This window comes from Gopherus evgoodei, chromosome 14 (assembly GCF_007399415.2).
Source record: "Gopherus evgoodei ecotype Sinaloan lineage chromosome 14, rGopEvg1_v1.p, whole genome shotgun sequence".
Lineage (NCBI taxonomy): Eukaryota > Metazoa > Chordata > Testudines > Testudinidae > Gopherus > Gopherus evgoodei.
In genome coordinates, this window is record NC_044335.1 from 32,946,472 (window position 1) to 32,963,661 (window position 17,190).

At 41.2% G+C, this 17,190-nt stretch overlaps 1 protein-coding gene across 4 annotated transcripts in view; it reads right to left on the bottom strand.

The window, feature by feature from the left end:
• The window catches only part of LOC115635082 (ubiquinol-cytochrome-c reductase complex assembly factor 1), an 87,964-nt gene that overhangs the window by 37,864 nt on the left and 32,910 nt on the right, over window positions 1-17,190 (bottom strand). For all 4 annotated transcript variants that reach the window (XM_030533355.1, XM_030533353.1, XM_030533352.1 and 1 more), the window contains exons 6-7: window positions 14,031-14,088; window positions 5,651-5,759 (exon numbers count right to left, since the gene is read on the bottom strand). In XM_030533355.1, the coding sequence (XP_030389215.1) occupies window positions 5,651-5,759; window positions 14,031-14,088 (167 nt within the window). The remainder of the gene's footprint in view (window positions 1-5,650; window positions 5,760-14,030; window positions 14,089-17,190) is intronic.

The window sequence follows — 17,190 nt, forward strand, 5'->3', positions numbered from 1 at the left end:
GGGTAAAACAGTGTATTAGGCTGGTAACACAGGCAGAGAGGAGGGGATAAATTGACAAGATCATCTAAGATGAGTTACATGCCCAAATGAAGCAATGAATAGGAGCAAAAGAAATCCTAAGATCTTGGAAACATCTATATTTCACCACACGTCCAAGAAACAATACTCACTGAAATTAAAAGGTACAGCACAAAAAGTAAAATCCCTGCAAGCTGTATGGAAACTTTTAAAAGACACTATAGTAGAGGCTCAACTTAAATGTATACCCCAAATTAAAAAACATAGTAAAAGAACAAAAAAAGTGCCACTGTGGCTAAACAACAAAGTAAAAGAAGCACTGAGAGGCAAAAAGGCATCCTTTAAAAAGGGGAAGTTAAATCCTAGTGAGAAAAATAGAAAGGAGCATAAACTGTGGCTAATGAAGTGTAAAAATATAATTAGGAAGGCCAAAAAGGAATTTAATAACATCTAACCAAAGATTCAAAAAGTAATAGCAAAAAAATGTTAAGTACATCAGAAGCAGGAAGCCTGCTAAAGAACAAAATTGTCAGACACATAAACAAACATAATTTGTTGGGGAAGAGTCAACATGATTTTTGTAAAGGGAAATCATGCCTCAATCAATCTACTACAATTCTTTGAGGGGGGTCAACAAGCATGTGGACAAGGGGGATCTTGTGGATACAGTGTACTTAGATTTTCCAAAAGCCTTTGACAAGGTCCCTCACCAAAGGCTCTTAAGCAAAGTAAGCTGTCGTGGGATAAGAGGGAAGATGCTCTCATGGATTGGTAACTGGTTAAAAGATAGGAAACAAAGAGTAGGAATAAATGGTCAGTTTTCAGAATGGAGAGAGGTAAATAGTGGTGTCCTCCAGGGGTCTGTACTGGGCCCAGTCTTATTCAACATACTCATAAATAATCTGTAAAAAAGGGGGAAAGAGTGAGGTGGCAAAATTTGCAGATGATACAAAACTACTCAATATAGTTAAGTCCAAAGCAGACTGCGAAGAGCTACAAAAGGATCTCTCAGAACTGGGTGACTGGGTAACAAAATGGCAGATGAAATTCAATGTTGATAAATGCAAAGTAATGTACACTGGAAAACCTAATCCCAACTGTACATAAAAAATGATGGGGTCTAAATTAGCTGTTACCACTCAGGAAAGAGATCTTGGAGTCATTGTGGATACTTCTCTGAAACCATCAGAGTCAGAGTCAAAAAAGCAAACAGAATGTTGGGAATCATTAAAAAAGGGATAGATAATTAGACAGAAAATATCATATTGCTTATACATAAATCCATGGTATGCCCACACGTTGAATACTGCATGCAGATATGGTCGCCCCATCTCAAAAAAAGATATATTGGAATTGGAAAAGGTTCAGAAAAGGGCAACAAAAATTATTAGGGGTATGGAACAGCAGCCATATGAGGAGACATTAATAAGACTGGGACTTTTCAGCTTGGAAAAGAGACGACTAAAGGGGGATATGATAGAGGTCTATAAAACCATGACTGGTGTGGGGAAAGTAAATAAGGAAGTATTATTTACTCCTTCTAATAATACAAGAACTAGGGGACACCAAATAAATTAATAGGCAGTGGATTTAAAACAAACAAAAGAAGCATTTTTTCACACAACACAGTCAACCTGTGGAGGTCCTTGCAAGAGGATGATGTGGAGGCCAAGACTACAACAGAGTTCTAAAAAGAACTAGATACCTTCATAGAGGAAAAGGTCTATCAATGGCTATTAGCTAGGATGAACAGGAATGGTATCCCTAGCCTCTGTTTGCCAGAAGCTGGGAATGGGTGATAGGAGATGGATCATTTGATGATTACCTGTTCTGTTCATTCCCTTTGGGGCACCTGGCATTGGCCACTGTTGGAAGACAAGATACTGGGCTAGATGGACCTTTGGTCTGACCCAGCATGGCCCTTCTTATGTTCTTAAAGGAGCAGTCTGTGGGATCAAGCTTGTAGATACATACAAGCTTTGTCTTTAAATATTTGCTGTTCCCAGACAAAAGCTCTGTTAAAATGGAATTACAGCTGAGAACACATTTAAATAACTTAGGGGAAAATACATTATAGGGATGCTGTCATTATCGCAAAACAAGCAATATAAACCTAGGAAATTCAGAATTAAGGTTAAACTTAAAAGAAATCTAAACATGCTAAGGTATGGAAACATACAGTTAGATCACACACACAACTTTAACTCTGGTTGGTACTGACATTATGCAGTAACCACACAATCACGCTGAATACCTTTTAGTGTGTGCGGTCCCTGATTAGACAAGACTGATTTCTGAAGATTCTTTTTAAGTCTTCAAGGGGAGTTTTGAAGGCAATGGGGATAGCCTGATTTACAGGAGACAGAGAGACCCCTAAATTCAGATCTATTCCAAAGACTAGATCCAACAAGGGGCTGCCTTGTGTGCACCTTCTGTAACTAACTGGGTAAAGCACCTGGACAACAGAGTTCTCAGAAAGTTTCAGGCAACTTAAAAAAAAACAAAAACAAAAAAAAAAACAGTTGTCACTGAGGGAGCAGCTGAAATCTCCCAGAATCAATACTTCCTAGGACTCTCTGAGCAATGAAGAGAGAAGAGTGTACATCTAATAGAGAGACACTCCCTTGCATACTGAAGCAACCAATATCATTAGCAGTACCTGCAAGTGTTGTAGACCCATTGCACATACAGAAGAGAACTCACAATATAATTAGTGCAATTTAGAAACAAAAGGGAGTGCGGGGGAGGAGACAAGATTAATTCTAACCTATGGTTAATATTCCCTCTTTTGAATGTTACTTGACCCAGCTCCCTAGCTGACCCTGCCTTGGACTCCTTTCTTTAGTAACTGGGGCCATATAGGTCAACTGGTATATTAACCCTTCTAGGTTTTCTATCTGTTCTATTTACTTTAATCCTGAACAATCCCATTTTTTCCTGCAATAGCATAACCACAGTTTCCTCTTTTCCCAATATAAGTCACAATAGGCATTGCCTCCCCATCCAACCGTTGCCTGCAGAAGTACTGGAGTCCTATGAAGATGAGGACATTCATTTCCATCAGTCCTGCAGAGGTCACTATACTTCAAGGTTTGTGAAGGTCATCTCCTAGTGCTGCTGCCCCATGCACTGCGCTGTCTGAGGCCCCAGGCCAATGCTGGTATGGAGTGGCACACTCTGGCCTGGTCCACACTACGCGTTTATACCGAATTTAGCAGCGTTAAACTGATTTAACGCTGCACCCGTCCACACAACGAAGCCCTTTATATCAAATTAAAGTGCTCTTAAAACCGATTTCTGTAATCCTCCCCGACGAGGGGAGTAGTGCTGAAATCGGTATTGCCATGTTGGATTAGGGTTAGTGTGGTCGCAATTCGACGGTATTTGCCTCGGGGAACTATCCCACAGTGCACAATTGTGACCACTCTGGAAAGATACACTGACCAGGTAGACAGGAAAAGCCTTGCGAACTTTTGAATTTCATTTCCTATTTGCCCAGCGTGGAGCGCTGATCAGCACGGACTGTACGGGAGATACTGGATCTGATCGCTTTATGGGGAGACAAATCTGTTCTATCAGAGCTCCGTTCCAGAAGATGAAACGCCATAGCATTTGAAAAAATCTCCAGAGGCCACAGCAGGGACTCAACACAGTGCTGCATGACAAGTGTAACGGAAAACCAAAGAATCAAATGGACGCTCATGGAGGGAGGGAGGGGGGACTGAGGACTCCAGCTATCCCACGGTCCCCGCAGTCTCCGAAAAGCATTTACATTCTTGGCTGAGCTCCCAATGCCTGAAGGGTCAAAAACATTATCCTGGGTGGTTCAGCGTATATCTTGTCAATTTATCCCCCTCCCCAACCCTCTGTGAAAGAAAAGGGGGAAAAAATCGTTTCTCGCCTATTTTCAATGTCACCGTATGTCTACTGCATGCTGCTGGTAGACGCAGTGCTGTGGCGCTGAACAGCAGCATCCCCTCCCCTTCCTTTCCTGATGGCAGATGGTGCAAAATCATGGAAAACCGTCCTCATCATCCCGTGAGTGCTCCTGGCTGGCCTCGGTGAGGTTGGCCGGGCGCACCTGGGCTCCAATGGCAATGACTCCTGGTCATTCCCGGCAGACGATGCAAAAGGATTGAAAACCGTCCTCATCATAGCAACTAGGGGCTGAGCTCCATCAGCCCGCTCCTTTCATGTCTAATGAAGAATCTGTACTGCCTGGACTATCATAGCAGTGGGAGGCTGCCTCCCCCTCATTTTATCTCGCTAAAAAGTCAGTGTTTCTTATTCCTGCATTCTTTATTACTTCATCACACAAATGTGGGGGGGGACACTGCCATGGTAGCCCAGAAGGGTTGGGGAAGGAAGGAAGCAATGGGTGGGGTTGTTGCAGGGGCACCCCCTAGAATGGCATCATCATTTCTGCAGGATATCTGGGGCTCTGACCCGGAGTGGCTGTGCTCTCTGGTTCTCTAGTACACTTGCTCCATATTCTAGGCAGGACTGACTATTTTTAGACAAAACATAAAGGGAATGACCTGGGGAGTCATTCCCATTTTTGTCCATGAGCCCCCGGCCGACCTCAACAAGGCCAGCCAGGAGCACCCATGACAGCAGCAGATGGTACAAAAGGACTGATAACCGTCATTGCCAATTTCCAATTGCAAATGGTGCAAAATGACTGATAAATGTCATGGCCAATTTCCAATTGCAGACGGTGCTATAGCTGGTAACCGTCTCTGCTACCTTGCAAAGGCAAATGAATGCTGCTGTGTAGCACTGCAGAACTGCATCTGTCAGCGGCATCCAGAACACTTACGGTGACAGTGACAAAAGACTAAACAGGCTGCATGGTTGCCATGCTATGGCATCTGCCAGGGCAATCCAGGGAAAAAAGGCACGAAATAATTGTCTGCCATTGCTGTCACGGAGGAAGGATTGAGTGACAACATTTACCCAGATTCACCTGCGACACTGTTTTTGCATTGGGATCTCAAACCAGAATTCCAATGGATGGGGGAGGCTGCGGGAACTATGGGATAGCTACAGGATAGCTACCCACAGTGCAACGCTCCAGAAATTGATGCTAGCCTCGGTACATGGACGCACACCGCCGAAATAGTGTGCTTAGTGTGGCCGCGTGCACTCGACTTTATACAATCTGTTTTAAAAAACTGGTTTATGTAAAATTGGAATAATCCTGTAGTGTAGACATACCCTTTGATTCAAAGACTAAGGCCAGAAGGGACCATTGTGATTACCTTGGGTGACCTTCTGCATAGTACAGGTCACTCAGTGCTTCCTGCATTAAGCCCTTAACTTGTGACTGAACTGCCCTTGAAGCTCTTGTTCCTTTATAAGCTCCCTTCTGAGATCAGGACCAGTATGTAGAGAATCCAAACTGTAGATTGTACAAGCGGTTAGTTATATAGCATTATATAGAAACTCTGTCCTCTCTCCCTGCTCCCATCCACTGTCCTAGGTACATGGAATACTGAAATCCCAGCTGAAACCAGTCAGACCAAGTCTTGCTCCACAGCCACTGTTCTAATATGTGCCAGGTCACAAAACATTAAATGGGTTGTGTCATCAAAATAATCAGGAAAGTCAACATCAGACAAAGATGACTTACCCCCATCACCTTACCACGCTGTTCAACGTCTTCCCACATAGAATGAACTATATAGCGACACATGTATTTTCCAGCTCGACCCTCCTGTTTCATTCGTACCAGACACATCCTGCAAGAGAACAAGCACCAGAGAAGTTGGTTTGATTTACAACGGCTTCTTCAGACCTTAAAAGAGTAAAAAAGGCTGTTTTTATTTTAAATTCCTTACAAGTCTCACTGCAGCATGGAAAGTGCTGTAAGTATAAATAATATTCTGCTCTGCTTAGAAAAGTTCCTCTATAAAAATGACACATTTTTACTTTCACAAACTTTCCTTCTGTGTATTTAAAGTTAGATCTGCAGGATTTCAGACTAGTCTACAGAGGGGAAATCTACCTGAATATTAAAACTGTTTCAACAATGGCTGGAGCTGCAGCATAGATAAGGCTACCATAGGTGGAATTATTCTTCAAATTAGTGAAACCCTCAGAAAGCAGGTTATAAAAATGACTCTGCCTTCTGGAGGCAGTGCAGTTCCAATCATTTTAAAACCAGATTGAATTTTGGGGAAAATTTCCCAAATGTAGATAAAGCCTTGGTGACAGTATGTTTGTATTGCTTTTTATTCCTGTAAGCCTTGCAGAGCCAGTCCAGCTACAGAAGGCGGCACTGGAGTCTGTCCAAGCTCATTTCTCAACAATTCCTTAAGAATGTGAAGGTCCTTGGAGCCTGGCCAGGTCGCTTTCAGGGAACTGAACCTGCTGTAATTAAACTGACTGTACTGAACTGCCTCTGTGTCCTCATTACTCATGCTGTATCAGTTTAAGAATCACTGCAGGTTTGACTCATGTCCACACTAAGGCTATGTTTATACTACGAGCTAGCGGTGTGATTCCCAGCTTGTGTAGACATACTCATGATAGCTTTCATCTGAGCTAGAATACTACAAATAGGGTAGCTGTGGTAGCATGGGCAGCAGCGGAATGGACTGGCTGCCCTGAGTACATGCCCATGGGGTTCAGGAGGGTATGTACTCAGGGCAGCTAGCTCCTGCTACCATGGCGTCCATTGTCCATGCTACCACAACCATACTACTATTTTTAGCACGTTAGCTCACATGAGAGCTAGTATGGCTATGTCTATGCAAGCTGAGATTCATAGTACATAGTGTAGACATAGCCTAAGGACTTCTGTACACCCCACATTGCCATTTAGTTTGTGGCAATGTGGGGTGTAAATCTACCTCACAGTAATCTACTGTGCACTAAGTGTCTACTTGGACCCTGCTACAGTGCACAAAAAGTTCTCTAGTGTGCTTTGATTTACCTTGCTTTGAAATGGGAATAGATTGAAGTGCACTAGAAAACTTTTAGTTCACAGCAGCAGGGTCAACACATACCCATGGAAACTCAGCATGTGGCAGATTTACAACTCAGCTTGCTGTGAACAAGGTGTTCATGCAGACAAACCCTAGCACTGCCCTAAACCGTTTCAGCTGCAATGACCCACTCTTCAGACCAATGCATTCTGGGAGACTTTGCAAGGTTCCAAGTGCACTGTGGGACATTAGTAGGAGAACTAGGTTGAACTGTTTCAGCTTCTCTGCATCAAAACTGGCACTAAAACAGCTCAGGCTAAACCAGTATTTAGCCCTGAAAAAATATATTCTACTCTGCTTGGTTCGTAGCGTGCTTGTAAACCATTTGGAGCACTTTCATGTGTGAATGCAAAGTGCATAGGTTAGGAGATTAAAATGGTGCTTAGATCTGTTTCTCTAGTGCTTAGATCTGTTTCACTAGATGTTTCTCTAGTGTACACAAGACCTGTGTCTACCTATGCACATTGACAGTGCTTTGCACATTGTGGCTCCTGCCTCAGTAGAAAGAATAAATTAGCTGCAGAATCTTTATTATTGGGGATGATGTGTAAAAAGGAAAGACATCAGTTTATATCTCAGATTCCAGACAGGGTCCTGACCATTAGAAAAAAACATCTTCTTCTTGTAAATGGAGTAAAAATTACTCTGGAGGTGAATTACTGATGGACAATAAAACTAGAGCCCCATAAAGTCATTTGTACCTAGACACTTGTCAGAATAGGGCCACATTTTCCAAACAGCACACAAGTGGAAACTGGAGATGAAAAACATCTCATGGACCTAATTTCTTGATGGAGGACATCTGGAAATGGTGAGTGTTGAGTGGCTGGAGCTCGTTATGGAGCACTTGCACTAGGGATGGGGGAAGGGATAGCTCAATGGTTCAAGCATTGGCCTGCTAAACCCAGGGTTGTGAGTTCAATCCTTGAGGGGGCCATTTAGGGAATTGGGGCAAAAGTCTGTCTGGGGATTGATCCTGCTTTGAGCAGGGGGTTGGACTAGATAACCTCCTGAGGTCCCTTCCAACCCTGATATTCTAAGGTTAAGGCATCTTCTGCTCTCTTTCTTGCATGGTTTTGCCCATACAAACACTATGATCAGTAATAATCTTGGAATCCCATTGCTTTCCACACACCTACTAAGATAGATAACAAAAGACCATGTTTGGGAGTCCAACTCTGGTAAACAAAAGTTGTTTTATATGTTACAGCCTGGGTAGTGAAGCCAAGGAAGAAAGCAAGGAGCCCTGGCAAGAGATTCCCTCAATACAAATGTTGCTTCCCATCCAAGCTGCACTATCCCTCAGTGGTGTCATGGTAGAAGGCAGGAGTGCAACAGACCAATAATTACAATCCATCATTAGCAATGCAAGAATGGAGTAGTTTTCAGAGTAAACCTTGTTCCTCTTGAAGCATGAATGGACGCTGTGTGTTTGGATGCATAGTTCTGTCATAGAGCAGCTGAGCAGCACCAAGACTGAGGTCATGGAATTCTGCAGTTTATTTGAAAATTTGGTAGTTTGTTACTACACCTGCCATCTCAGGTTTAAAAGACACAGATTTTCTTAGACTATAAACTTTATACCTAGACCAACATGGTATGAAATGTTTTACTTTTTCACTACAGAACACGTTCTGTAGTCCACTCAAATACTGACTCATCTTTGTCACACCACTAAGGTGAAACTGTTCCACCTCAGATTACTAGTTTTAAAAAGTTGTTTGCATCATTACTTTAAAACTATGATATTTTTATGCTTCTAAATATTGCCTTTTTATCTGGTTACCTAAAACAATCACTGTTCTGCACTGGTGGTGGAAAAAGCAGATAGTACCCACAGTCAGTTAAAACACTTGCATTTTTAACCAGTTAGAGTCAGATTGGATCCTTTATGCTGTATGTACATTGAAATCAAATCTAAGGGACAAATTCTGTCTTCATAAGCACAAGCAGGGGAGCCCTTTTTAAATCAGTAAGTGTCCTACAGGTGGATGTCCCACCAAATGACCTAGATTGTTTCCAATGCAATATCCTGAAGTTAGTAGTGAGGAAACTAGGCAAAATCATATTGCCTGACAAAAAAAATTAGATGAATACTATGAAGAAATAATTGCACTGCGAGACTTTTATTACAGCCAAATAATAAACTGGATTAGAACAACCATGCAATTCCAACACAAAAATACATTTAAAATCTTTACATTTCCAGCGAGTGAAATACAGCTAGCCACTCTTTAATCTTATTAAAAGACAATAACTTTGAGTTTATACCTGACTAATCACGATTAAACTACTTGATAAAAATTAAACTTCACACTATTAATCAGCACTTAAACTAATAGTTTCAAGTTAAGTAACCGTCATTTCACATCTGACCACGAAAGCTTCAGTTTAAGGACTTATCTGACAAATACACCAAGGCCTGGTCTACTATACATGGCTAGGTCAATGCAAGGCAGCTTGCATCAACCTAGCCGCAGATGTGTCTTCACTTACATTTGGCTTTGCCGATGTAAGTGCCCCGCTACAATGACATACTAACACCATCTTCCCGAGTGGTGTAGAGCCACAGTCTATGTAGTTAGACCAATGCAGTGATAATGTAGACACTGTGTTACTTACATCTACTTTTATTGGCCTTCGGGAGCTCTCCCACAATGCCCCACATTGACTACTCTGGGCTCAGTTTTGAACTCTGCTGCCGAGGGGTCTGGTAGACAGGAAGCCCCCCTCCCCTTTAAAGGCCCATGAATTTTTGAAGTTTTGTATCTGAAATGGAGTGTTCTTTCCCTTTCATAAGTTCTGTTCCCTTAATTTATTAAGTTTTAAATTTTTCTTTAATTAACTGGTTCATCTTACAGAATAAAATTCTATTTTTTGGAACAAAATTCATCTTTATTAGTTCACAACATATGCTGTCTGGTGCTGAGCAGGTCTGACACCCACCAATTTACTGTTATTTCATTTTGTCACAGAACCCGTAGAATCAATCACAGACAATATTAATAGGTACATTGACAACGTTATATTCCTACGTACACAGCAATCACTACAAGATTCATACCACGCTGCAAAAGAGCAAGGCCAGGTAGAGCACACTACAATAACACAACCTACTCACTATTAACATGGTCTTTAAATGGTTGAGCTCTTCTTACAGCTCTGGGATTTGGCTGTTCAAAACCAGCAGACAGACACTCCACTTCCACCCTGGCAGAAACTTTTCTCCTTTTGTATCACAGATATTATACAGGACACAGCAGACAGCTATATGTAGATTTTTTTTTTCTCATTGAGGTCCAATCTTGTTAGTAAACAATGCCAGCAACCCTTCAAACAACTAAAGGCACATTCACCTGTCATTCTGCAGCTGCTGAGCTGATAGTTGAAGCACTCCTTGGTGCTGTCAAGGTGGCCAGTGTATGGCTTCATGAGCTATGGGAGCAAAGGGAAGGCTGGGTCTCCCACAATCACTATTGGCATTGCAACAGTCCCAGTGGTAATCCGCCAGTTGGGGAAGAAAGTCCCTTCTTGCAGCTTTCTAAATAGTTCTGTGTTCTTAAAGATGCATGCACCATGCAACTTTCCTGACCAGCCCACACTGATGTCCCCGGTGATCCGCCAGCATTACCATAGAAAAGTAATCCTTTCTATTGACGTCCTCTGTGCCAAGGTAGTTTGGTGCTAAAATAGGGATATGCATGCCATCCATCACCCCACCCCAGTTCGGGAACTCCACTGCTGCAAAACCATCCACTATATCCTTCCCATTGTCCAGAGTCACAGTCCTATGTTGCAGAAGGCGATTAATGGTCCTGCACACTTGCATGACAACTGCCTCCAAGGTGGATTTCCTGTCTCCAAATTGATTCTCAACTAACCAGTTGCAATCTGGTGTTGCAAGCTTCCGCAGTGCAATCAACACTCACTTCTCAACAGTCAGTATAGCTCTCACTTGGTGTCTCTGTGCTGGAGGGCTGTGGAAAGTGGCCAGGTAGGGTGAATACAGACTCTCAAAGAATAACAGTTGATGAGTACCCTTTCTTTCATCCTCCCACACTGGTCTAAGAGCAAATGCTTCAGACACAGGCCAGAAAACATCTTTTTCCAAGTTACCCTGTACCAGCCAGAGCAATCAACACCTTACTCATCCAATAAGCCTGAGATGTGAGCCATCCTCTAGCCTATTACTTCATCATACAACAAAAAATCCTATTGCAATCCATATAAAACAAGACAGACTTCAATTTGTGTAACAACTTGTGGGGTTTTCCCACGAGTACAGTGAAAATAAGTCAGAGTGAAGTGGCAGAGTTAAAGCTATTGTTAAATTGTAATTGAGTATTCTCAAGCTTTCTAAGCCAAAGGTTTTCTCACTTTCAAAATGTTGGTTTTATAACTTTAACTCTGAATTCCTTGACTTTCAAAAGGAAGGATATTGTGTTTTTATTTTAATAAATACAACGCTTTAAATTAATAGATATCATAGTATTTAGAACTTAAAATCTATCTCACTGAAGCTTTTGCCCGGGATTTTATATTGACCCCAGGTAACTGAACTCATAGTCCTATAACAGTTCATACAGATTCTTCCGACTGCTGGTCTACACTGGGTTTGCAGATAATGGCCAGTAACCCTAGCTGAGGCCACATATCTCATGGAGGACTATCTGGTCACTCAAGCCATTCAGGGGCCTTCTATGAAGCGAATGATGGCTCCTGATATGTTAGAGAAGGAAATAAGCCTAGGACTCAAAAGTGGTGGTAGAAAATGCAGACTGCTATCCAAGGAACATACCTCACACAGGAACGCACCTCAAGGTCCATGGGTCAGATTTCCCTATGACAATAGGCTTATGCCCTTAAGTGTCATTGTCCCACACCTTCATAGGAGCAGGGGCTCACTTCTACTCAGAAAGAAGGTAACACAGCTGCCAGAAGACAAGGGACAGACATGACGACTCCTGTGGACAACACAAGCACTGATTCCGTGACTGTCACTACAAAGAGTGTAACTTTGGGCAGGTCTGGACAAGAGAACATGACCTGAAGAAAATGCCTGAGGAAACTCACAATCTCAGTTGAAGAGGGTCAAAAGACACTGGCCCTCAGACTTTGGGTGTAATCAGACATTTATCCCAGAACAAATGGCCAGTTTATACCCATTTGGTCTTGTGCCAACATAGTCCCTTAGCATAAATAGCTAGTCACCCTCCTTGCAATATTGTCTTCAGTTGTGAGAACTCCAATAACAGAAAAATGTCAAAGGACTGGAAAGAAATCTGAAACCAGCAACCAAAATTAACAGAGGGCTGAAGGCAATTAATTAGGAGGAAAGACTAAAGTAGCTAAATATGCACTGTTTGCCCAAATCACTGCTAAACAGGATACATAATTTTCCTAAAGTACTTGAAAGAGAAAAAACTTTGTTTAGAGTTGTATATAATTAGGGGATAGGAATGGACCGAGGAGGAGAATGTGCAGCAGAATAAGACCATAAGATATAAGGAAAACTGATTTTAAGGAATTAAATCTAATGAAGGTGCAATGGAAAGAAATATTAAAGAAAGTTGATGGACAATGCAAGACACATGTTAAAGCACCCTGAACTCCCCTTCCTCTAAAACAGAAGAATATAAGAAACTGCCAATGTATCTTCAGAAAGAACCTCAAACATCTTAGGGTACAGCAGAATTTGGACTGCAAGTGGAAAGGAGAAGCTTGTGACTGGGTGAAGATCTGGGAGGCCCACATGTGCCTATGGTTAGCTGCAAGTAACAACAGACTATTTGGAGCAGTAGCAGCCTTACCTTTGAAGATAAACTCTTTCCAGCACTTTGGCCACCTACAGAGATAATTGCCAGAGGTTCCGCTTATGTTGTTGGGGGGAATGAATCTTTCAGTGAGATAATGGAAGGGAATTAAGGGAAGGGCAAACAGAGGCAATTTTACTATTTTCATTAAATGTTTTTAGGATTTCTTTGTTTTAAGATCAAAATTGTTTCTCAGTCTGATTTGCACATATATAAAAAGCAAGGTAACAGAATACAAACATAGTTTTAGGTTTAAAATTTAAACCAAAATAGTCAGGAAATTATTATTTAGGTGCCCACATTACTCCCAACTCTGTGACCAAAAAGATACAATACAATAGGGCCTTTCATTAAATAATCACACAACATATTCATATATATCCAATACAGGTTTCAAATGTTATGTTAACAGTTTTTTAAGTGGAATAAGCTGCCAAGGAAGTAAGATGCAAAGACTCTCAATACATTGCAGAGTCTGGAAATTAAGGGGGAAAGACGGGAAATAAGAGATGCAGAAAAATGAGGGGGACAAGGTTGCTGGGCCAAGTGACTATTTCTTCCCAGAAATTTCTTTTGGCCTGTGGATAGATCCTATAGGTTACAGTAGTAAACTTAATTCTTCAGACGTTAGGCTCCTAAGAGAACTGGCAGTCTGGAAAATACTGTATTCCCTTGTGTGTCCCTGCTACGTCCCTCTGACCTTTTCAAATGTGTTATGTTAGATGAAAATTAGATTTTTTTTGGCTACTTATTTCACGAATGAAGAAAAAAATATTGCTTATGGCATTAAATATTTTTACATGCACCCAATCTGGCATCTACTGAACTTGCAGGGCCATTTTAGAGGTGCAAGTGTAAATGTCAGTGCTATAATTTGTTAAAGGTTTCTGACAGCCAGCAATTAAAATCGCCACAAATTCTCACAATTTAAACCACTTTTACGTAAATGTAAACTTTTCCTAAAACAGCTAAATGAGAGTTTTCCATCCAGCCTGAGTGAGGCTTTTTGATAAGCTCATGGCAATGCTCTTTCTGCTACTGAGGATTTTCGAGAATACTACAAATATTAGCTTCTATTTGGGTCTGCTTGACCTTTAATAAAAATTTGCTAAAACACCGAAGCTAACCATGGAACTGCTTTTTGAGCTGACAGGATTGCTTCAGTCTGCATCATGAAAATAAACAACTTATTACTATAACTTTCACTTACCAGACATGAAGTTGGGCTATTAGAAACCAAGAGTTCAATGTATCAGGCATATGGCACCCTAGGAGAAACAAAACAAAACTAAACACAGAAAAATTGCAAGATGCTTTCCATTGATTTTTACATTTTAAAGAAATGTTCTCACCTTAAACATATTTTTGTACTTTAACTTGTTGTTTCATACACTAAACATATATTAGAAGATCCTGCCTAGATCTACTTCGAAAGTTTGTGTTTTACTCCACAGAGAGCTCCGAAAACAAGTTTTACTCACTTCTTAGGGGGAAGGAATTGTCATTTACTGTACGTGTGGACAGCACCTTGATTGGCTGGCCTCTAGGTGCTACCACATTGTAAATGTTAAAACAAAATAATAATAAGGAAGACCCATCTCTCTTTGCAGGTCTAACTCTATTAGCACAGAGAAGACCTCTATCCATCCCATACCTCTTAATCTGATCTCAGTGCTCAGACCTCACACCTGCTAATTCAGAAACTGTCCCACTCTTCATGCTTTAACCTGATTGTTGAGATCAGTTAGGACAGACTTGCTACCAGTTCCTTCTTTTGCATGTCTGCATAGGTCAAGGCCCCTCACGTTCTGGAACAGACTTCCTCCTTTGGTCTGACAGAGGGAGAGTATGTTGACATTCAGAGCACACTGACAGGCTCTTCTGTTTACCCAAGACAAACTTCAACTCTATAAAGCAGGCCGTATAAAGCCTATGCACCACGTAAGTCAAAGATGCACAAACCTCATGTGGGTCTCTGCACAAGGGAGCACAAGGGAGAATTTCACTCTCGAATTTTTCTGGAGGGGTGGGAAAGAAGGGGCTCATAGGCTATGAAAGTCCTTTGAGTGTCATCTCTGACATCATGTCAAATTTGATTATTTACTATTTGGGTATTTTAAATCCTTCATTGTTCATATGCCCAGAGATCCTAACAGACAGTCTATAAACTGGGAAAATTAAAGTAAACAAACAGCTGGGAGTTCTAGAAGCACAGCGACTAATCACATGCAAATTAAGAACCCGACTTGCTGATACACTAGGCGCCTTTCTATATTAAGTGCAAAAAGCTATATGTTAACACAACATTCAGGTTGTGGAGCCAAGCATTCAATTAAGGAATTTCAAAATGTAAAGGTTCTTTCTGCTGCATTAATTTGGCCTAGCTGGAAAATATGTATTTTGCTTTCCTTGTAAAATGCAATCTTTCATATATTTTTGATCACCTCTGCATACCATCTATTATGCAGAGAACATAGAATGGTGTAGTATAAAGATTTTATCAATATGAGCTTTCAGTATCAGCAGATCCCTAACGAGTGCCAATAAAACCTTTATGCCATACCACACTGTCATGTATTCTGTATATGCCACATATGTTACAAAATTAACTCAACAACTTGTTTACTGGGACTATTTTTATATCCTTGATAGACAGATTCCCCAAGGCTGCAATTTATTTTCATTGTATCTAATGTAACTTGAGTACGTTTTCATTATCTGTATAACTATCTAACAGTAATACTCTATGGCAGTGGTTCTTAACCTGGGGTGCATGCACCCCCTGGGGCTGCGACATGCCCTTTCTGGGGGTGCGAGACATGCCACATTTTTTCAAAAGATAAATCATCGAAAACACAAATTAAGCACAGGCAAGTAAGTAAACTACTTCATTTCATCAAACCTACGTATTTATTAACATTATACATTTTTTAACGATTACTGTAATATACAAACAAAAAATATCTTCCTTTAAGGGGTGCAAGAACATATTTTGATTTTTGATAAGGGGGGTGAGAACATATTTTGAAAACCAAAGGGGTGCAGGCTGCAGTAAAGGTTAAGAACCACTGTTCTATGGTCTGGAAGCAGCCATCACAAGGCTGAAGGCAGAGAGTTCTTCAAAAGATGGCAGATGTAAAATAGAATGAATTTAAAACCAATGAAGAAGTTCGAAGGAGAGCAGATTGTGAAATCAGGGTATAAGATTGGTTACAAATAAAAAAGATTACAATGTTGGGGACACTGCAGATGACAAACGGATGACAGGATGCCAAACAAAATAATGCAAGCACAACCAAGGTCAGTCCCACCTAGAGATCAACTACCATCTAGATGGCAGGACATCATGTGCAAAGATATAACCAGGCTGGGCTTAATGGAGGAACAAGCCATGGACAGGAATGAGTGGCGACACTGTACTGCTCCCTATCTCTGCAAAGATGCTCCAGAATGAAAGAGAGAATGAGAGAGACAGAAAATGTCTAATCCTCTTTTGACTCCTACAAACTTTTTGTTTTCAATGATACCTTGTGGCAATGAATGCCACAAATTATATATGCATTTTGTAAAAAAAATGATTTTATCATTTTAAATTGTTGCCTTCAATTTTTTTTGACCTTTTGTTCTTGTATGATGGAATCATAGGGTTAGAAGGGATTGCAAGGGTCATCAATCTAACCCCTGCCATGATGCAGGATTTGTTGTGTCTAAACCATCCAAGATAGATGGCTATCCAGCCTCCTTTGGAAAACCTCCAGTGAAGAAGCTTCAACAACTTCCCGAGGCATCTGTTCCATTGTCCCACTATTCTTACAGTTAGGAAGTTTTTCCTGAGATTTAATCTAAATCTACTATGCTGCAGTTTAAACCCATTGCCTCTTGTCTTGCCCTCTCTGGCAAAATAGAACTTTTCTCCACCTTTTTTTATGGCAGCCTTTCAGGTATCTGAAGATCGCTATCATATCCCTCTTTAATCTTCTCTCTTCCAAACTAAACATATCCAGTTCCTTCAGCCTTTGCTCACATGGCTTGCATTCCATCCCTTTGATCATCTTTGTCACTCGCTTCTGGATTCTTTCTGGTTTCTCTTCATCCTTTCTATACATTAGTGACCAAAACTGGACACAGTGCTCCATCTGAGGTCAAACCAGCACTAAGCAGAGTGGTACTATCACCTCCCGTGACTTGCATGCTATGCCTCTGTTAATGCAAGCTGAAACTGCATTTGCTTTTTTTTGCAACAGCATCGCATCACTTTGAGGTTGTGAGCCACAACTCTCAGATCTTTTTCAGTAGCACTGCTGTCAAGCCAGTTTTCCCCCGTTCTATATTTGTACATTTGGTTTTTCTTCCCTAAGTGTAGCATCTTA